The 21,017-nt window shown below is 53.0% G+C and overlaps 1 protein-coding gene across 4 annotated transcripts in view; it reads right to left on the reverse strand.

The window, feature by feature from the left end:
• Positions 1-273: 273 nt before the first annotated feature.
• FUBP3 (far upstream element binding protein 3) overlaps positions 274-21,017 on the reverse strand; it is a 51,039-nt gene continuing 30,295 nt past the window's right edge. For 2 of the 4 annotated variants that reach the window (XM_014863454.3, XM_014863455.3), the window contains exons 7-19: positions 20,790-20,952; positions 19,497-19,595; positions 16,432-16,536; positions 15,086-15,188; positions 14,184-14,284; positions 11,988-12,129; positions 8,126-8,286; positions 7,290-7,363; positions 6,881-6,961; positions 6,588-6,664; positions 3,737-3,808; positions 2,528-2,655; positions 274-1,608 (exon numbers count right to left, since the gene is read on the reverse strand). In XM_014863454.3, coding sequence (XP_014718940.3) covers positions 1,600-1,608; positions 2,528-2,655; positions 3,737-3,808; positions 6,588-6,664; positions 6,881-6,961; positions 7,290-7,363; positions 8,126-8,286; positions 11,988-12,129; positions 14,184-14,284; positions 15,086-15,188; positions 16,432-16,536; positions 19,497-19,595; positions 20,790-20,952 — 1,315 coding nt within the window. In that variant the 3' untranslated portion in view covers positions 274-1,599. The remainder of the gene's footprint in view (positions 1,609-2,527; positions 2,656-3,736; positions 3,809-6,587; positions 6,665-6,880; positions 6,962-7,289; positions 7,364-8,125; positions 8,287-11,987; positions 12,130-14,183; positions 14,285-15,085; positions 15,189-16,431; positions 16,537-19,496; positions 19,596-20,789; positions 20,953-21,017) is intronic. The other 2 variants (XM_014863456.3, XM_070518516.1) reach the window with 1 other exon arrangement.

Consider the following 21,017-nt stretch of genomic DNA (forward strand, 5'->3'; position numbering starts at 1 on the left):
GACTTCTCGGTGTCACCCACGTCAAGAGATGCTCAGATGTGACAGGTAAGAGGGGCTGGTGGTAACCAAGGCTCTCACATCAAACTGTCAAATTACACAAAGCCGTTAAAATAAAATTAGCTCAACGAAGCAGCTAGAAATCTAGGTTGTGCAGGAACTAAATTGAGTGGACGCAGTGCAAGATGACCGGCTGAGGAGCACAGAGACCCTCTCTGTGTCAGGGGCAGCGGGCAGCGGACCAGGGCGGAGCGAGAGAACAGAAAGCAGACAGACTAAAAGGACTGCGCCCACAAGGCATCTTGTGGGAATTTTATTATATAGAGTGTAAAAGGAATTGTCAGTCAAATAAAAAGAACACTTTTTCTTTTAAAACAACATGCATAACATTTTCCAATTGCCTTTTTTAATAGTTAGACATTTCAAGCATTATAAGGAAAATACGAAGAAAAAACCAGAAACTGTAACTTCAGTACATTTCAAACGGAATGTCCCTCAGGTCAATTAAAAATGCAAGAAAAAATAGCTTCAATTCCGTTTTTCTTTCCTTTAAAAATACATGTTATCTGTACAAGATACACTACAGTAAACATTGGAAATCATATTATCCCTTTTATTAAATCAAAATTATTTAATTCATATTGTGGTTAATACTAGATTTATTTATTCACCTAGTTAATTTGACAAATATTAAGAAAATATTTAAAAGAAAAAAGCAAAAAACACCTTGGAATTAAAAAATAGTTACATTTTTATGCGGCTTAATGTTCCACAGTGTTTGTTAAAAGTTATATCGAATTTCTTTTTAATATTAAAAATAACAGTATTTATATTTCTGAGAGAAGAGAGCAAAGTTTTTTGTTTTGTTTTTAAAACAAGCTTGGAGGTCTTAGACACACGCTCGGAACTGGTAACGGAGACACGAGGAGACGGATGCTAAACGCACAAACACATCTTTATATTACCTTTAGAACTCTAGAAATTATACAAACCCTACAAAACGCCCCCTCCCGACCCCTGGTGGACAGCAATACAATTATCTGTCTCAATTCAGAATTCACATAATTAATTACAATACATAATAGTTCAGTTTTTAAAAAATGCAATAAAACCAGACAGCCAAGATACAAGAAATTAGAAGTAAAACATTTAACGAATTTACACATTTAAGAATATTTAAATACTGTTTAAAAATTTTTTAAAAGAATTTGTTACATACCACCTAAGACTTCCAAGCCACTTTCCGTTGCAACAGAAAAAACTGTAAATAAAAAGACACGCAACAAAACAAAACAAAACACAACAGAAACACACCGTGTTGAAATGTCACTGCTCTGAGGCACATTCTGGTGCCTGAATTTGCAGGTATTGCTCCAAAAAGAATCCCAGAGCTCACACATTTGAAATAACAAACAAAAATAATGAAACAAAAAATTATCAGAAATTTTTAGTAATTTTCCCGATTTTTAGAAAAATTCTGTTAATCTAAATATAGTGTTTCACAGAAAACAAAGGTTCTTCATGAAAAGGTTTGCACATCTAAAAACCTCTGTTACAATAGGTTTGCTCACGATGATCTCAGGGAGAGCGCAGGCCAGCGTCCTACTGCTCCTGTGGAGGAGGGAACAGAGGTTAGTCTGTGACAGCAACTCCTCAACCCGCCCTGTGTCTCGGCGCTGTCGCCGAGGAGGTGACAGGTCACCCTCTCCCCTCGGCTTGCCCGCAGGCGCTGACAGACAAACGGGCTGATGTCTTGGCACCCTCCCCACCTCGAGTCGTGGGATCTGGCCCAGACAAAACCCCCCTGAACAGGAGGCCCTGGCGCCTCTTTCCGCAGGACCCTGGGCGGGGGGATGGAAGTGAGCTGGAGACCTGTCTCCTCGGTCATCCCAGCCCCGCCGCCTGTGAGCCCAGGCCCAGAAGGCACACCTGGCTGTGAGATGACCAACCAGCTTTGCGTTCAGGGTCCGTGGAGACCTGACCGGCACCAGGCCACCTGAGACACGCAGCTGGAATGCGCCCTGCGCGAGCAGTTGGTCCTCCGCCCACACGAAGCCGAACCTGTCTCTGGCCTCTGACCAGACAGCCTCCAGGGTCCTGGGCAGGATGAGGACCTGGCGCCATGCCCTGCCTGGCCTTCAGGTGAGGACCCGTCCTCTTTGTGCTGCCCCTCACTACACACTGGGGCCAGGGTGACAGCCTGGTCACACGACCCTTTTCAGAAGCAGAGAGGCATGACTGCCACAGGCTCTACTCGCAGTGCCAACCTTGCCCAGAATCATCTAAGCTTGGCAGTCTCATTTACAGTTGGGGAAACTGAGGCCCAGACAGAGAAGGTGTGTGCCGCTCAGCACCATGGTCTGGGCCTGGCTCTGAGGGCAGATCAGGCACTTCCCCACAGGGGCGGTCCGACCAGCTCCTCTCCCACTCGGCCCGAACTCAGGGGTGAGGAGGGGCCCGGCCGGAGGCTGGGAGCGGAGCGTCAGGGCTGGTTTGGGAAGTGTCCGCGGGGCGGCGACTGGCTACAGACCTGGCTGTGGGCCTGAGCTTGCCCTAACGTCTGCCCGTAGAAAGCGACCTGCTGTCTGTAATATTCCGCCCAGGCCATCGTGTAGTCCGGTGGAGAGCTGGCCTGAGGAGCAGCACTGGCAGCGTGACCTGATTGACAGAGGAAAACACAGGGGTCATCAGGAGCAGGGACACACTCAGGGGAGGTGAAGAACACCGTCAGCCGTGAGGGGTGCCTTCCCCAGACTTGGGGCATCTGAACACGCCCGGGGCTCTGTCCCTCTGGACACGGGGCGGCCGCCGCGCGCCATGGCAGTGTGGTTAGCCCTGTGTCTGCTCTCTGCAGGATCACGCGCACCTGTCTGCCTGCTCAGCTTCCGGCACCCGAGAGCGGGGGAGGGAGAGGCGGAAGGGAGTGCGGGCCTGGGTGCGTGTCCAGTCTAGAGAGGACTGGCCATCGGGACTCTCACCAGGTGCTCAAGGTGACGATGACCCCCCTGACCCCGGCCCCCGGAATGGCCCTCGACCAGTGAGGAGGCCAAACCCCAGGGCGAACGTTTCCTTCACAGCCTTTGACCTGAGCTCCTCAACCAGCAAGCTGCAGCCCCGGCCCCCAGTGCGGGAGCGCACGCTCCACCAGCACCGAGTCTGGGGTCCGTGGGCTGGGACACACAGGGAGGGCTGGCGCTAATTTTAAATAATTCACTTGGGGTTTTTTTGGATGTTGTTACTAGGTTTTTTCCTTCTCCTTCTAAAAAAGCTGGTTTAGTTTCTGGCACAGTTAAGACCAAGAGCTTAATTAATAAGAAACACCTCAGCACCCTCTCCAACTTCAGGCTCCAGCCTGGAGCTTCATCTCTGCTCCCTTCCCCGCCCTGAAACGGCCGGGAGAGCCGTGCAGCAGCAGACAGGGAGGAAACGGGCCGCCCCGCTGGTCTGAGCCCTGGCCAAGCAGATCTAAAGGGGACGGCCAGGGCCGGAAAGCTGCCCTGTCTCGGTGCCACACCCACCTCCAGACCCTCTGGAGCCCAGAGGGGGAGAACAGTGATGGGACGGCCAAGACTGCACGCCATCTCTGACAGACACACAGCGAGCGGACAGAGCGACATGAAAGCAGGCATCCAGATCAAGGCACAAAGTGAAAGCGGCAGAGAATACAGAGGTGACAGGGAACACGGGCAATTCCGTCTGTGGGCCTGGGGCTCTGAGACTGGGCCCGCGTGGCACTCACTCTGCTTTTTGTAATAGTCTTCCCAGGCCTTGCTGTAGTCGGGCTGGCTGCTCTGCGGCTGGCTCTGCTGGCCTGTGCGAAGAACACAAAGGCAGTCAGGCCTTCGGGCGTCCTCCGAGCCTCAGCCCCCAGCCCGGCGACTCCAGGCTCTGCTCTCTGCACTCACTCCTTGGCCCCTGGGCCACACACAGCGCTCCATGGCCCGCTCCAGGCCCTGTGGCCCAGGAAGAAGGTGGCAGCAGGCTGGCCGCCAGAGGACATGTGTCAAGATCCCAGAGGGGCTCCACCCAGGCCACCGTGGAAAGGGGGCACCTAAGATCCCAGGAGGCCGGGGCTGGGCAGACTGCCGGCCCTCAAGGGGCAGCAACTCTTGGGAATAGCCTGGACCCCCTTCAGATGGGGACTCGAATGAGCTGCGGGTACGCAGAGCCCCAAGGGGTGAGGGCCTCTGCCTGAGGCTCCCTGGACTGGCCTTCGAACAGGACTAAGAGCCTGAATGGAGCTGGCCACACTCTTCAGCTGGCCCCTGTTCACAGGCCGCTGGCTTTACCTCTGGACAAGCTGAAGTGTAGGAAAGAAAGAGGGAGATTGCCCAGAGCCTGTGCTCCAGACGACGACAGAAAGACGAGGTGCACACAGCAGAGGGGCTGACGGCTACAACACACACCTGATCCCAAGCAAGCCTCATGCCTTTCTGGGGCGGGAGCCGAGGGGGAGAGGATGTGTGTGGGCTTGTTCCCGCCCCTCTCCCGTGCCTGACTTGGGGTGCGTTCTCTTGGTGGCATCGGCAGTAAAGATGTGGGTGGGGGCTGCAGAGGAGCAGCCTGCCCAGGGCATAAAGAGGGTCAGAAGACCAGCACAGCAACACGTCGGGAGCTCGCCCTCTGCCAAGGTCATTTCCCTGTCTTTCTGGGCTGGAATCAGCCTGCAGCAGGCAGGATGCACATGCCAGCAAAGCTTTCACGGCAGTGTCCCCACTAGTGAACTACTGAAGGCTGAGGAGGGGCGTGGGGACGAGGACAGTCTGTGTGGGGCTGAAGAAGGAAATGAGGCGGGGCGGGGTACAAAAGGGGAGAAGACCCCCTCCTCCCGCACTGGGGCAGGAAGGGACTCAGACCAGGACGCTGAAGACAGGACGACCTGGTGTGGGGAGGCCAGGAGCGAGGAAGGCGGCAGCAGGAGTTCTCCCCTCACATGGGGGGGCGTGGGCATGTAGGCGTTCCCCAAACAAAACTTCACCAACCAAAACCAACTCTCGAGTCCCAGTCCCCGAGTCAACAGGCAAAGCTTGACGGCACAGAGAAGCTGGAGACAGCCGCAGAACCGAGGTGGCTGCTGCTGGGCGCTCTGCTCACCCGCAGGCCTCCACCAACCCTCCTGGCCTCCTGGGCCGGCGGGCAGCAGCGCCAGGCCCCTGCAGAACCACGCCCCCAGGGAGAAGGACGTGTCCCCTGTGCCCTCGGGGTAAAGACACGCACTCGCTGCAGTCCATGGCTTCACTCAGGCCCTCCGTCCTGGACAACAGGCAGAGGTGTCTCGAGCTGGGTCACCTCGCATCCTGGAGCACCCTCTGATTGGAACAGGAAGAAACGCAACCTGACCAGGCTTAGAACAAAGTGGGTACAGTGCCATGGGACCCGGAGGATCCAGCTGGCGGGCAGGTGTTCATTTGGAGGTCTTTGAAATATTCTGCATGTTTAAGATGTTCCATAGGAAAATACTGGGGAAGAAAAGGAGAATACAGCACAGAGCGATTGCAGAGCTCGCAAGCACTCTGGGAATCAAATCGCAACCCTTCATTTCAGAGAGGACAAAACGGACCCCAGAGAAGGGGGGACGTGCCAAAGGCCGCAGGGCACCGGCCTCGGCTCCTCTGGGTACAGCTGTGAAGGTGACCAGGTGTCCTGTCCCGCAGCAGGGTTTCACAGCCAGCACTCTGCCCCTGGGGCCGGGGAGGAGCCCAGACGCAGGCTCAGCTCCCTGTGAGCAAAGCTGCAAGCCTGGTGTGCAGCCCGCCATGCTGGGAGGACAACCTGCAGACATGAAGAACTTTCCACACACCACAGGCTGGCTCTTCAGAGGGCCCGGGTGAGCCAAGGGAAGGGCGTGGCTTTATTTTGAAGGCCGTGCAAGACGCGCTCTACCAGCAGGAAAACTCAAGAAGGACTCCCGAGGCCAGCGTGGGGGCCAGAGTGGGGCATGGGTCTGATTCCACAAGGACTTTGCCCTTTACAGTCAGTTTTCTTGGAGAGGCACCACTCAGCAGAGCTAACTCTCTAACTGGGCATGTTCTGAAAAGTCCAGGAGATCAAAAGAGCCCCCTTCTAAGCCAGCGCTGGAGAGAAAAGAGGGAGATGGTCACCTTGGGGCTGGAAGAGAGGGCGGGAAGGACACCCAGCAAGCAGGGGGCTGCTTGGGAGGGTGAGGGGAGCGGGGAGAGGGCTAGGAGGAGGTGTGGGCACGGCCAGAGGGGCAGGGCCGGGCAGGAAGGGCTCAGGCCAAACCACACCCTTGGCCGGCCCACAAATCCTTCTGACCCATTTGTGACAGAATGCGGGACGAAGTGACAGAAGCCCATAGCTCTGAGAAGGACAGAGAAGATGGGAAAGAAAGGTCTGAGAAGGTGGGCCAGCCTCCCTTGGCTCTGCCCAGCTGGAGAGTCCATCTCCATAGAGGCCTCCCTCCGTTCCCCAGCCCCTCCCAGGGGCTCCCAATGTCCCAGGAGGCTCCCCGACGTCTCCGGGCTCCCTTGGCCTGTTGATCAAGACTCGGAAGGAGGGTGTTTCAGGCCCACCAGCCCCTGGACCTTTCTGTAGGCAGGTGTACAGTCCCACTTCTCCGAGTCACTTACCTGGCACCTGCTGTGTGGGCTGCTGCCACGCCTGGTAGGTGCTGCCCCACCCCTGGGTCAGAAAGGCCGGAGGCCCGCTGTGGAGGACAGAAGAGTCACTCATTCTGAGGGGGGCACCGCCTCCCCCTGCATCCACCTCCGCTATCCCTCCGGCATCTCTCTCTTCACTGGTCACCTCCCCCACCCCTAGGCAAGCACCACGGTGGTCCTGCCGGCAGTGGCCAGGGGATGACCCTGCTCCCGCAGGCCCCTGACTGAGAACTGTGTGCACAGAGTAGGGGCGGGTTGCCTACCTCACAGGGGTGCTGTGGGGGTTCCCGTTCACCTTAGCAGCGAGGTTTGGGAAGCACCCTGAGTTCCTGGGAGGGAAGGTGCTGAAAAAGGGAAGACACATGAAGACCGCAGACTGAGGACGTAACAAGAGCGCCACTGAGACCCCACCCAAGCCCCGGCGCAGGCGGGGGCTCCCCTCGGGATGCTGGCGGGCAACAGAGACCCTCCGCCCTCCGGGAAGGCTGTCACCCCCAGCACTGGTCAGTCAGCTCTGGACAGGCGGAGGGACCACTGGGAGACGGAAGCACAAGTCCTGCCCACACCCAGAACGGCAGGCTTTCTGGCGGGCACGCTCCAGAAGCAGCTGGGAAGCAGAACCTCTTGGGAGCAAGGGAATTCTTCCAGTCAAGACCGAAGCAAAAAACTCACTTTTGATGAGGTGCAGCAGGTGGCTGGCTGAAGGGGCTCTGTCCGAAGGCTCCAGGTGCTCCAAGACTGGTACCCTGTCGCAGGAGGAGGAAACTCTCACTTCCTGTCAGCCGCGCCTCCCCGCTGCCCAGCCCCACCCCAAGGCAAACCACAGCTCTCGGGAGCCAGAGTCCAGTGAAGTGAAGACACCCTGCGGCACTCACACTAGCTTCCTTCCCCACAGGGGCCTGATGTGCAGACACGGCTTCTGCCCCTCAAGGGACCAATACCACCACACAGCCAACACTGGCACCACCACAACTGCCCTAGCATGGCACCCTGGGGGTAGGGACCAACCTGCTTGACTCTCCCGTCAATTTAGGCTGGCCCACGGCTCTTTCTGCCATTCTACGTCCCCTTTGAGGTGAGCAGTGGCCCATCTGTCCTCCATCAACACTCCCTTTCTTTATCTGCTTTGAGGCGCCTGAAACTAAAGCCAGAGTCAATGAAAGCTGCCTGCAGGGCCGCCGCCGGGGCACTGCCAGCGGGGTCCGGGGCGGCGCTGGGGGCAGGCTGCTGTCCCAGCCGCTCATCTAAGCCTCGGGGACATGGCTCTGGGGCCTGAGCTGCCGTGGCCTGGCGACTGCTGCCAGGCCTCCTTGATGGCGTCTGGGCCCGGCCTTGGGATCCCTGGACCCCGACCTGCCCCCTCGGCAAGTCGCGGGGGGCTGTCCTCACATGCTGTGAGGTCTGAAAGGCACACGAGTACAAGGATCTGGGGAAAAGCAGGTACCTTGGACATCCAACAGAACATCCAGCTAGTATTAAGCCAGGTGGGGAAAGGACCTTGTACGTACGCCAACTTTCTCATCTATGAGATGTCTGGCCACCTCGATCTGCTGAGGGATGCCCCTGATGGTGAATATGCGAAGGTTGGGGTCGGTGTTGGGAGGCGGGTTCCGCTGAAGCTCCACGTGGGCTCCTGACTGCTGGTTGATGCTTTTGATGTTCTCGCCCCCTGCAGGCAGGAGGACACCAGACACGAGTGAGTGGTAACTGACAAGCCCAAAGCTCCTGCAGCCCTGCCCCAGAACAGGAGGGAAGGGTACTGCCTGCACACCGGGGCGGCCTAGAGCAGGGAGTCCTTTCTACTTTTATAACGGTCCTAACAGAAACCAGGGCTCTATCATTTGCAAAGCCAGCCATATGAAGTGAAGCCACAGACACCATATGGCACCTGCTAGTCCCCATCTCAGCATCCTCTGCAGAGGCCTGGAGCGGCCCAGTAGCCCACAAGGGAGCTCGAGGGACAGCCACTCCAGCCAGAGGCTTTAGCCCAAGGAAGGCACTCCATCCTTCTCAGCACAAGAATGGCGACCTGACAGCCCCTCCAGGGCACAATGGGGGCCTACGGCCCTGGCGTGGGCCACCACACCGCTGGTCTCCCTCCCACCGCAGGTCAGACAGCCAGCCACAGGCCCCAACAATGCCCAGAGCCCACGCGGGCCTTTGATAGCCCATCCTGTCACTTCTCAAGCCCTTGCCTCCTCCGTGGGGGGGACAGGTCTAGACAGGCAGCCCGAAAACGGGGGTCACAGAGGCCTGCATGGAGCGGGGCTAATGAAAATTTAGTTGGACTCTTTGAAAAACCTGTGAGAGTCTCAGTCTCTTAATGAAATTTGCGTAACAAAAGCTCCACCAGTGCAACAATGGCTTGATTCTTCTTTTGAAATTTCACACAACTTACAGATCAGCTCTGCTCAACTGGAGCGGAGCCAGAACACAAGGCAAACTCAGAGCACAGAGTTCTGCAGAACTGAAAGAGCCAATCCGCGGAAAGCGTGCTGCCGGGTACCAGGGAGCCCCCGCGACCAAAGGCACAGACGCGAGGCCAGCTCCCACCACCCTCCCTGCCCAGAGTCAAAGCCCAGTGGCATGTGTCATGGCATCGCATCACATCACGTCGCAATCCTGTCAGCACTCCAGCCTTCCCTCCGCCCCTTGTGGGGACAGCCCACATCCACACAAACCAGCGAGGAGGTGGTACGGGGACACCAAGAGCAGGCAGAGCCTGCTGCCATCTCATCCCGAAAGAACGACTCCTCGAGAGGGATCAAGAGGCGACAAGGGAGCCTGGGTCCAGCATCCCTCCCGAAGGTGGCGTGCAGCCCCTTCCCTGTGGGCAGGAAACTAGGAGGCAGACGGCACTTGGACGAAGCTTTGCTCAACAGCAGCTTGGGGTGCACGGCGGTTCAGTTCAGGGTGCTTTTAAATGTAAAAGCCAATTAAGAAAAGAATTCAGCAGCTCTAGGTCTCGTGCTCAGGATTTTCTTCAAGTTCTGCTTCACCTTAAGAAAAGCGTCTCCACATGTTTTCCCTCGAGCCAACATGCTCATCACAGGGACAGCACCGGCCAACGCGGAGAGTCCGGGCCTGTAACCACTGCCTCTTACTCACAGATTGGGACTCTCATCCTCTCTGCATCACGAAAAGTGAGCTGCTCCACTCCTAGGCAACAGTGTTTCTGGGGAACCGCAACAGCAAAGGATACATGGAGACCTTTCTCCTGCACTCCTGGCCCTTGAAGGCACCTCCCAGCCTCTGCCTGGACGCCACTTGGTTCTGGGGCAACAGCGCTAAAGGGCGCGTGTGTCTGAGCCTGAAAACCCCGCAGGCCCCAGACGAGCCCCCCACCGGGCACTGGGAGCGGCAACCCCACAGACCCCCTTCCCTGAGGCCTTGGGAGCATGCTAATAAGGTGCGGACGCACCACAAAACCGCACGGGGCCGGAAGGAGTTAATTTAAGTTCATCGTCCTTCAAAATGAGGTCACCAGCTTGGCACATGGTGTCTGTCTATAGACTCATTCAGCAGCCTGCTCCATTCTTCCACCTGATGGGGGGCAGAAGCGACCCACCAGTGGCCCCCCAGCTGGACGTGAAATCGTAAAGCAATTAATCAAACCTGCTAAAAGGCCTGGCTGACAAGAGCAGGGCTGGCCACACTATCTGTCACCATTGCTGTATTTATCATGGAAATCCAGCAGGGGCCCGGGGAGGCAGAGCGTCTGCCCAAGGCCTGGAGCCGGCGGGAGCGGGTCTGACTGTGTGTGGCTCCCTTCCCCTCCCTCACCCACGCGCCCTTCCCAAGGAGCAGGAATTCCTCTCATCCAGCCCTTGAGGAGGAGTACGGAAAGAGCCCCCACCTCAACAAAACTATTACTGGGCTTTTTGAGGCTGCCATTGGACCAGGACCCAGTATCAGTTACTGCTTCGTTCTGCTGTCACTTTCCTCCGGGAATCGCTCAGGATGGCTTTGCAGAGGGCAAACTACACGGGGCTGTCCTGGGAGCATCACGGTTTCACTGATGATGGAAAAGTGTCCAGCGAAGACAGCGAGGCTCTGCCAGCCTCTGGAGGAAACACGCACCCAAATGAAAACCGTGCTGACAAAACAGTGCTCAAAGGGCAGGAAAACCTAGACCTCATTCTCAACCCACGGGCATCAACTGCGTTTAGCCTCACGGCAGGCAAGGTGACAGTCTGACCTGTCCCAGCTTTCGGGCACCTAACAATATCCATTGAAGACTGACCAGCCTGTACACCTTGCGAGAAAATTAAATCCTCATGGCTCCTACCATCTGAGACGTTAATGACCTAAAAGACGACACAGATACAGGAGATATATGTTCTGAAAGAGCGTAAGACACAGTGTCCAGTGGCAGGGCCAAGTGCAGACTCTGGGAGGTGAATGAGAGGGGCGGAGGGAACTCCCACCCTGCCCCCGCTCCCCAGGATGTGCTCCGGCAGCCTCAGCTTTCCATTCATGGAGACATTCCCAGATCGTGTTCCGTGGAACCCGAGCACTCCTCCAACAGCTAAGAGGTGTTTGGTGATCAAAGAAACTGGAGAAACTCTGGGGAGAAGACTGTATTTCCTCCATGTTGCCAAATACATAACGAAGGCAAATACAAGAGCTGGCAGGAGTCTGTGGCCAGCGCACAGAAAGGCTGAGCCTGCGGCCGGGAGAAGAGCTGGAGACGAGAGCCAAAGTCCCGCTCTCGGCAGCCTTTCTCGGTCCCAAGGCCAGCCCAGAGGAACAGGAGCCGGCCTAGAAATCTGCCTGCTCTCTCCCTGCTCCTTACTGAAGGACAGGCAGGAGCCACATTAGCCATTAACAGGGTCTCTACCCAAGGTTCTCTAAAATGCCTAGAAACAACTAACAGATCGATTTTTATTTTCTTCCACAGGGTGTCTGTTACCCATGGTAAATGTGCTGAAAGGATAAAAACCATTTTCACGTGTTGTGTCAATAAAGAGCAAATACCTAAACCCAGTAAGAGAAAAAATGCCACAATTGTGAGAAAGCAACCTCCACTCGAAGAAATGATCCTAACCGTCCCTCTAAGTTCCTTGGGGTGAGTTAACTACTACCCAGTTGATCGGCAAGCATTCAGGGGCCCTCACCTAGTGCAGGGTGCCTTTTCAACACCCTAAGCTGCTAGGACAGGCAAGTCTCACTCATAGTCTGTCCACACTCGATACTGCACACTCGCTCTGCAGGCACTCGGGAGAAGCCCCAGGCACAGCGGGGCTCCTGCAGAAGGCAGCGCACATGGCGGTGCAGCGCGGGAGGCAGCTCAGCTCCACGCTGCGGAGCATCACCCGTGACCCGTGTGCTCTCAGGCCAGGGAGCCGGAGGGGCACAGCTGCCTCTTACCTTTGCCTATGACGAGGCCACACTTATCGGCCGGCACTGTGTACGTTATCTCCTGGATGCCACCAGGAGTTCCCACACTCCAATCGCCACGGCCACGGCCTCTTCCTCTGGCTACTGCAAGGCCTCCGAAGCCGTCTCTTTCCTGGGAAGGAAGCAAAGCCCAAGTGACGATTTCTGCCACTGCCACAAGCACTGCTTTTCACGTCTTGGGAGGAGGCGAAGTGACAGGATGTAATCAATGCCACACATTGAGAACCTGAGCACTCTTCCACATTTCAGATTCTGAAGTGCTCTTTAAAGCCAGAATTAACACAAATCACAGGCGCATTCAAGGAGGACATGTGCAGATCAACACATGCAGGTACATAAACAGCACAAACAGACCCAACTAAAACAGGCAGTCAGATATCAACTCCCAAGTCTGAAGCCCAATGCCCTTTGCCCCTGAGTTTTAATTACTGAGCCCTAGTCCACAGGCATCAGGAGCCAATTTTCTTCTCAATGCTGAGCCTGCCCTTTCCTGTGCCTAACACGTGCTGTGTCTACCGGAAGCCAGATGCTGGATGCTAAAGAGCTACGGGCATCTGAAAGTGAACAGGAGTGGCAACGTACGCCTCTGACCCCTCTCCGACCAGGCTGCCACAAGGAACAATTCAGACAGTGATGTATGAGTCAGAACACCCTGCAATCCAACCAGAAAAAAGGATAAAAGGATTTTCAAGAAACACTAATTGTGCCACTCCCCAAAAGAGGGAGGCAACAAGCCAGGCGCTCCAGCCCACGGTTCGGGGCTGGAGAAGTCTGACTGGTTCTTGCACAGCTCCCCCAGCAGAGAGCAAAGCCTGCACCCAACACCTAACACAGGAAGGTGACTTTCTTTCGAGGACAACAAATCTGCAGCCTTTGTCGTCTGGGTCACCGTGGAGCAGCAGTATTTCAGATCTTTTAACTGCTGAGGGCAGCCGTCGCCAAGCTGTGAGCTCCCCCATGGAAGGGAGAAGCCACACAGGCATCCACCACGGTGACAGAATACGTGCCAAACCTGCTCGCCAAACTCAACGTTCACGCGGACTCTAAAGCAGCAGAAAGTGAGATCAGCAGAGTGCTTTTCTCCTGCACTCGGCTTTTACGGGAGACAAACGACAAGCAAGAAAGGTAATTTTAGGGATTTATGTTAACACACACACAGTGCCAGCTTTCTGGGTATGCCACAGACTCTCGAAGACAAGATTCTCTCCTAAACATCTCGCAGCCTTTGCAGTTCTGGTTCATCAATTCTCACCCCTAGACAGGATGTCAGAGATCATTCAGCGACTCTTCTCTGCACTTGTCAAATCCTAAGACCTGCCTGGGACTCTGGGTGAAACCCATGCCCCCCCACCGGTATTCTGAATCACCAGATCCAGGGGGGTCTATAAATCTGTGACTTCAGCATATACCCCCAGAGGACTTAGGGGGTAACATGGGGAGCACCACCTGGTGCAAAGCTGTAGGTTTGCTGCTGAGAAAACTAGGCCTAGGGAGGTTCAAAGGCTTGTCCAAGGTCACATGGCTAATGGCAGATCTGGGTGCCAATTCCCAGTGTCTTGCTTCGTCCTTCAGCTCCAACTGCTCTCAAACTTTTCCTTAGTCCTACACACCTGGGGGACAATGCCAACCTACCATCAGGTGCGGAGGTTCCCCAGAGCAATTCACATCTGGGGCAGGTGGAGATGCCAACGGGATCACACAGGCTTGCTCACATTCCAGAAAAAGACGCACACAGAATCAAGTATGTGAAGACAGCCTTAAGACCTTGGAGGATCCCGAAGTGCTTTCTAAAGCTTAGATTCGATTGTACTTAATGTAATTTTATACTAAGTACACTCGATTGTTTGAAACTTGGCAGTTTGCATTGTCTTTTCCCAAATAGTTTAAATAGTCAGGAACTTAACCGTGTAAAGAAAATCTAGATTCTGGAATAATAGAGGCAGAAGAGTAATAAACTAGTAGAAAAAAAAAATTATGAAGGCAGGAAAGAGGCAGACATAGAGAAGCCACTGGCTATAAATTTAGAGGGAGACAAGTGACAAGAGCGCCGGCTTCCAAGAACGTGACTTGGGAGGGCTGACTGCTCTCGGGTGTTGCCCTGGGAGCCCGCGTAGCCCTGTCTGCTTTCGAGGGTGAGATGCCTGAAGCCCAGAGAGCCGGACCTACCTGGGCTGTAAGAATAAGCTCGTTGATGACGTGTGCTGCGTGCTGACACCGATCTGGGGGTCCCATGACCTGCGCAGCTCTCTCTGGACTAATACCATCATCTGTGGAACAAAGTGAGAGACAGGAATGGAAAAGCCCAACTTAAGAAAGAAACCAAAGTCCATCTGATTTGCAATCAATATCCCTACCAGTGCCAAAGGGGCACTACAGACATCACCAGATTCAGGGAATCTTTTGAATGGGGAAACACACGGGGCTACTTTTTTTTTTTTTTGCATGGTCCATGTCAATATTCATTTCGTATGCAATTACAGCATTTAAGAAAGATATCATTAGATAAACTAAACTTAAAAAAAAAAAAAGCCAAGGAAAATAGAGTTGAGCTACCGCAATAGTTTCCAAAAATTAGCCCACCATAATGTCTTCTCATCTTCAGAGAAATGAGGAAAATAAAGACGATGTAGATGATTTTGCTCATAAAGATAAATTTATAAAATTTAAAGAATTGTCTTTTATTCTAAGATGTCCTTTTTTTACGGTTTTATCTTTAATTTTATGAAATCAAAATAAGTAGGGTGTTTTTTAAAGTTTTTAATTGGCAAAATTAGAAACTGGAAATGCTATGCCGATTTCTCCCAATTTTACTCGCCTAAGGGAAAAAAAAAAAGCCTGGAGAGCCCTGGGCCAGTGTTCTGGCATGAGAAGGGTGACAGGCTAGCCTGCTCAAGGACAGAAATGAGGCACTGGAGGAGAAACTTAGATTGGTAATTTGGAAATAGAACATTGTGAGAGAGAGAGAAGAGAAAAGAACACACAATGGGCTAATTACAAAATCCTTGTTCTGTTAAGTACTTTATAATTCTTTTTAACGCTAAGGACTTTTGAGAATCATCAAGACCAACCTGGTTTGAACTGAATCCTCACACCGGCATCATTCTGGATCTTTTTGATCATTTCCCCATTTCTTCCAATTACAATCCCAACAGCAAACCGAGGCACAGACACCTAAGCACAGAGAAACAAAACCTCATCAGAGCTTTTAGCAAACCTGTCTTTTCTTAAAGGATATATATATATATTTAAAAAAATTTTTTTTTCTGCTTTTTCTCCTCAAACCACCCCAGTACATAGTTGAACATTCTAGTTGTGGGTCCTTCTAGTTGTGGCATGTGGGATGCCTCCTCAGCATGGCCTGATGAGCAGTGCCATCTCCGCGCCCAGGATCCGAACTGGCAAAACCCTGGGCCGCTGAAGCGGAGTGTGTGAACTTAACCACTCGGCCACGGGGCCGGCCCCAGGATATATATTTTTAACAAAGAACTTGATTTGTATTGCAGTGCATTCCTGGAGAGATACAATAAAGCATATTTTTTGCACTTAGGAAACATATTGTAGTTGATTTCACTCCTGTCCATAGTCTGAGATTTGATCAAAATAGCTATAAAAATGAAGCAAGAACAATCCTTATAGATAGATAAATGATTAAAAATGGCAAATTTACCTCCCAAATTCTATGGAATAAACAAATACACCATATATGTTGATTATGCTAGTGGTTCTTTAAAATGCTTTTTCCTTCATTTTTTATTGTGTAAAATACACACACCAGTTATCATTTTACCATTCTCAAGTAGACAGTTCAGTGACATTAACTGCATTCAGACGCTGTGCCAACATTCCTGACATCTGCACCCCAAACCTTTTCCTCACCCCCAATCAAACCTGCGTACCCGAGACAGCCGCTTCTCCTTCCCCAGCCCCTCCCAACCAGCACTCCACTTTCTGCCTCTAGAATTCGCCTCTTCTAGGGACCTCATGTAAGTGGGGAATCATATTTGTCCTTCTGTATCCGGCTTATTTTACTAAGTATAATGTTTTCAAGGACCAAAATGTAGCACATATCAAAATTTCACGCTAATGCATAGATTTTGACCCCATTCCACCGCATCAATAAAGCAGGCTTCCTAGTTGGATATCATCACAACACAGATCACCAGGACAACCTGAATTTTTGTCTTCACTGGGCAGTGGGAGAAGCTCTGAAGCACAGCCTCAAAAGCAGGGGGAATACAGCGGCTCCCTCACTCAGGCGGCCTGTCGCAGGCCTTCCTCACGCCCACTCTGGGAAGTGAATTTGTAGGGTTTCACAGGTAAGACAAAAGTTAAATAACTTGCCGAAGGTTAAACAGAAGTGTGACCTCCAACCATAAGCCTAACCTCATCCTACTGACCCCGAGGTCAAGCCTACCTCCATACTGCCTCCTCCCATTCGGGAGTTGAAGTCACCGCGCACACCTCGAAAGTCAGCTTGGTCTTTTTCTCGGATGATCTCTAATACCATTTCTCTTGCTTGCTGTATAAAGAGATAAAAAGCATTACGGAAAACAAAATCCTGAAAATGACAGCAGGTGAAATGTCAAGATCTAACCCTCTTAAGTTGGGCTTAAAGACTCAGGGCGCTCAGGTGCAGTGACCTCACTCCGATACTATACTATGGGCTAGGGGCAGGTTGCTGGTGAGGGTCGTATATTATCAAATCTTAAATGACGTGTCCTTTACGTTGCCCAAATGCCAACACAGATAAGGGTCCACCCTCTTTTAAGCCACAGTTGGGTCAGCATATCTGTGCTTGGTCAGAACTTGGTTACGATCACCCTGAGGCGTCTGTGATGTGGCGTTTCTTTCTAGTGAGGGGAGGGTTTCCTGAGAGCTCTGACTCAGGGCAGGTGCCATGAAAAGAAGACATTATCCCAGGTGTCCCACTGCAGAGGAGCTCCAGGAGGTAAGGGGCAAAGAGAAGCTGGGCGCCTGATAAGACTTTCCAGCACTCAGAGCTCCCAGATCTCAAGCAAGACCGGCAAGACCACCCACCCCGCAAGTGGACTGTCAGTGTCCTCTCCCCGAAGAAGGCCCTTCGCTCAGAGCATCCCTGCAGTGTGCCTGCCCACACCAGTCCCAGCCCCAGGAATCTGCACTCAAGGGAAGGTGGGAACCTGGACTGAGTTCTGCTTATGGAAAAACCAAACCAAACAGCGATCAGCGTCTTAGGACACGTGGAGAAATCTGAATATGCCCTGGCTACAAACAATGCTTTGCGATCACCGTTAATTTTCTTAGGCCTGGTTTTGTAGAAGGAAGTCCTTACTCCTAGGAAATAGATGCTGCAGGATTTAGGGGTGGAGAGCCCTAACACCTGCCACCCACTTACAAATGGTAAAGCAAAGAGATAAAACATAAAACATACACAAATAGAAAAACGATAGGAAGGATGAAGAAATAAAGTGTTGGTTGTACTATCTTTTCAACTTTTCTGTATGTGTGAAGTTTATCATAATAAAAAGCTAGGGAGAGAAAACAAACAAACAAAACTTTACCTTAAATACAGTAAACAGCTTTTCCCAAATAAAAAATGTGAGATATAGGTAGTTTTAAAATAAAAAAATAATAAAAACCTTTTGTTAGAGTTATTTCCTGCAAATTCATGAAACATCAGTGAACTAAGCTCTTTGCTCAGGTATTTTTTCTACGAAGCCAATGGCCCCAGCAGAGAAGAGGGGGAGGGGGAGGCGGAGGGAGAGGGTGGGAGGGCGGGAAGGCGGCAGGGCAGCAGGATGGCAGGGCAGCAGGCGCTGCGCTGGCAGCAAGCTCCCAGCAGGCTGGCTCTAGCTCTTTCCCGAGAGTTCCGCATGGTCACAACGTTGAGTCCACGAGCAAGACTGGACGAGCAGCATGATTTTTAAGAAGCCCACCTGTTTACCCTTGGGGGGCTTAGAAACTCTGGGGAGGAGGCCCTCGGGGGCCCTGGTCTGCAGGAGGTGGGGGGTGAGGGGCTGCATCACACCTGGAGCCCAAGGAAAGAAGCCATTTGAACCCCTGGCCCTCAACCCTGTTTTAAAAGCACTATTTTACATATGTACCTGACAAAAAGAAAAACTACCAATGATATCAATTTGAGGTCAGCTGAACGACAGTGTCAAGAATTGGGGGAAATATTTCGCCAGATGCTGGTGACCTCCACTGGATCAAAGCCCCGAAGCTCCTAGGGAGGAGCAGGTGCCGCTGCTGGCCCAGGTGCGCCACCCTGGAGCTACTGCAAATGCAGCAGAGTCGACGCAGGCTGCAGTGGGCAGCAGAAAGAGCAGGCCTATTTCCCGGGGACAGACACAGCCCTGCACCGCCGCCACGCACATTCCTGCTCACAGGAGAAGGAGGGAAGAATGCCCCAGGTGACTTAACTCAGCCCCTCTGGGGCCAGCGCGGTGGCGCAGCGGTTAAGTTCGCACGTTCCGATTCTCGGCAGCCCAGGGTTCACTGGTTCGGATCGGACATGGCACTGCTTGGCAAAAGCCACGCTGTAGCAGGCATCCCACATATAAAATGGAGGAAGAGGGGCATGGATGTTAGCTCAGGGCCAGTCTTCCTCAGCAAAAAGAGGAGGATTGGTAGTAGTTAGCTCAGGGCTAATCTTCCTCAAAAAAAAAAAAAAAACTCAGCCCCTCACTGCTTTCCGCAACTGGGGCTGTCCTCTGTGGCTGGGAGCTCAGGACACAGGACGCTTGCTACGAGGGCACACACGTACATGGCGGTGGCACCTTTGCTCACTTCCCACCTCAGCTGGAGGTCTTGCAAAAATGGGCCGGGAGACAGAACAAGCAAATAAAAGCCAAACAAACCTTGCCTTGTAGGTCAACAAGTTGAAAACTGCGTCTGGTCAGCGCTACGCCGTCCAGTCAAACCTTTCTCATCTAGGAAAATGCTCTGTATATGCACCGCCCTCATGTGGCTCTTGAGCACTCAAAATATGGTCAGTGTCAATGGGGAACTCAATTTTCATTTAATCTGAATTAATTTAAATTTCACATGTGGCTGGTCGCTCTGGAATCAGGCAGCACAACCCTAGATTCTTTTCATCATCAAACCCGGCTTGGGAAAACAGTTCACCTTAAATAAAGGAACATCTGTTTTTTAATTTTTTTTTTTTAAAGGAGATGTCCACATGCTCGAGTTGTCAGTACCCCACTCTTTCTTCCTTTTCCTCCCCAAAGCCTCAGTACTTAGTTGCACATCCTGGTTCTAGGTTACTCTAGTTCTTGTATGTGGGATGCCACCACAGCATGTCTTGATGAGCAGTGCCTAAGTCTGTGCCCAGGATCCGAACCAGTGAAGCCAGGGCCTCTTAAGTGGAGCATGTGAACTTAACCACTCGGCCAGGGGCTGGCACTATAATTTCTTGAATGACATCAAAGCTCTACAAGTTACTACCAAGTGGCAGCCCACACCCAGGACCTGCCCGATCCATGGTTTTTTTCCTACCTGTACTTTAAACGGGTCTCCAGTGATGCGAAGAGGCTTATCTGCTCCCGTAGGCAATGGGCCATCCTGGATCATGACCATTTTCACACCTGTCCGCTCCTGTGGGGGCACAGGCACAAATACAGCCCTCGCTGTCATGAATAAGAACCTAGGATGGCACCAGAAGCTGCACAGGGTCGGGTCACGTCCATAGTAAGCCATGTCCCACCTACTACAAGGCACTGCCCTGCCCCAGCCCATGAAGCGGGCCCAAGAATGCTGCCACACAGGCCGTGCTGGAGAGCTGCCAAGTGAGATACAGACAGCCACTTCCCAGAACTCTCCTCCTCCTCCAGTCCCTAGGACATCCAAACAGTAAATGAACACTAGGCACAGAGCGCAGTGCTCTGTTTAACATCGCCAGGTTGGAGCTCGCGCACAGCCAGGAGAGGGAAGGGCTGCTATTTCCCCAGTTCACAGACGAAGAGGCTCTGAGGCAAGCTGCCCAAGGTTCCCAGGGCTGATGTGTAGGGGACCAAAATCTGGATACTGGGATTCCAGACCCAGGACTCCTAAAGTCCACACTAGCGTGCCTTCCATGGTCCGAGGACTGGGCTATGACAGAGCACACAGGCACGTCACAACCCGACCTGCAACTTCAAAAGCCCAAAAGCTCTGAAATAAAAATTTGTTCGTAACTAATTTCGCAGCACAACTAACCTGAACTCAAGTAAGCATATTTCCAGCCCTCACTGAGCGTGACACTCAGCCACAGAAACACGCATGTGATTAACAGGGCGCAGCCCCAGCACTCGCTGGGGTGTTAAACCCTGAACCTGTCCGGCCCCACGTGTGTCAGAGGAGGGGCTGTGGAGCTACCAGCAGTACTGTTCGTGCATCATCTGCTCAGGAATGGGCTCTCTGCAACGGGTCTCAGAGAAATAGAGTGTAACGGGTCTTCTTCCATCTTCCTTCCGCCAGGGAGGCCGGCCCTTCCCGACTTGTACAGATGAGGACCCAAGTCTTCAACGAGGACACGAAGTTATTCAAGATCTCACAGCTAACGAGGGGTGTGCTGCTGGCTCAGAGCCCCCACTCTGGACACGGCACTTTTATCTGAGATGTTGCTGTCAGGCGGTAAAAGCGACCCTAACAGGGCTTCACCGCCACGATGGCTGCTCAGGTCCACGGGGCCCAGGGCTCGGCAGCACACCGGAGCAGCGGGGGGAAGCCTGAGTTAAGACAACAGCTCCCACACGGGGAGGGAGGCGGCTGAAGGCGTGCTGAGGGCTGCTCTGCTGAAGGCTCACCCACCTGCAACTGCTTTATTGTCTCCCCGCCTTTGCCGATGACCAGGCCCACTTTCGACGCGGGGATGAGAAGCTCCTGGATGGTGCTGCTGCCGTCCACGTCGTTATGAAAGCCAGGGCCATTCCGACAGCGGTCTACAATCTGGCCCAGGAGCCGTTTGGCTTGTCTTTGGGAGGGAAGAGAACCAGGTCTGAATGAACGCTCTGGGTACCCAGGAAAAGGAAGCAGCCC

Source organism: Equus asinus, chromosome 10 (genome assembly GCF_041296235.1).
Source record: "Equus asinus isolate D_3611 breed Donkey chromosome 10, EquAss-T2T_v2, whole genome shotgun sequence".
Classification (NCBI taxonomy): domain Eukaryota; kingdom Metazoa; phylum Chordata; class Mammalia; order Perissodactyla; family Equidae; genus Equus; species Equus asinus.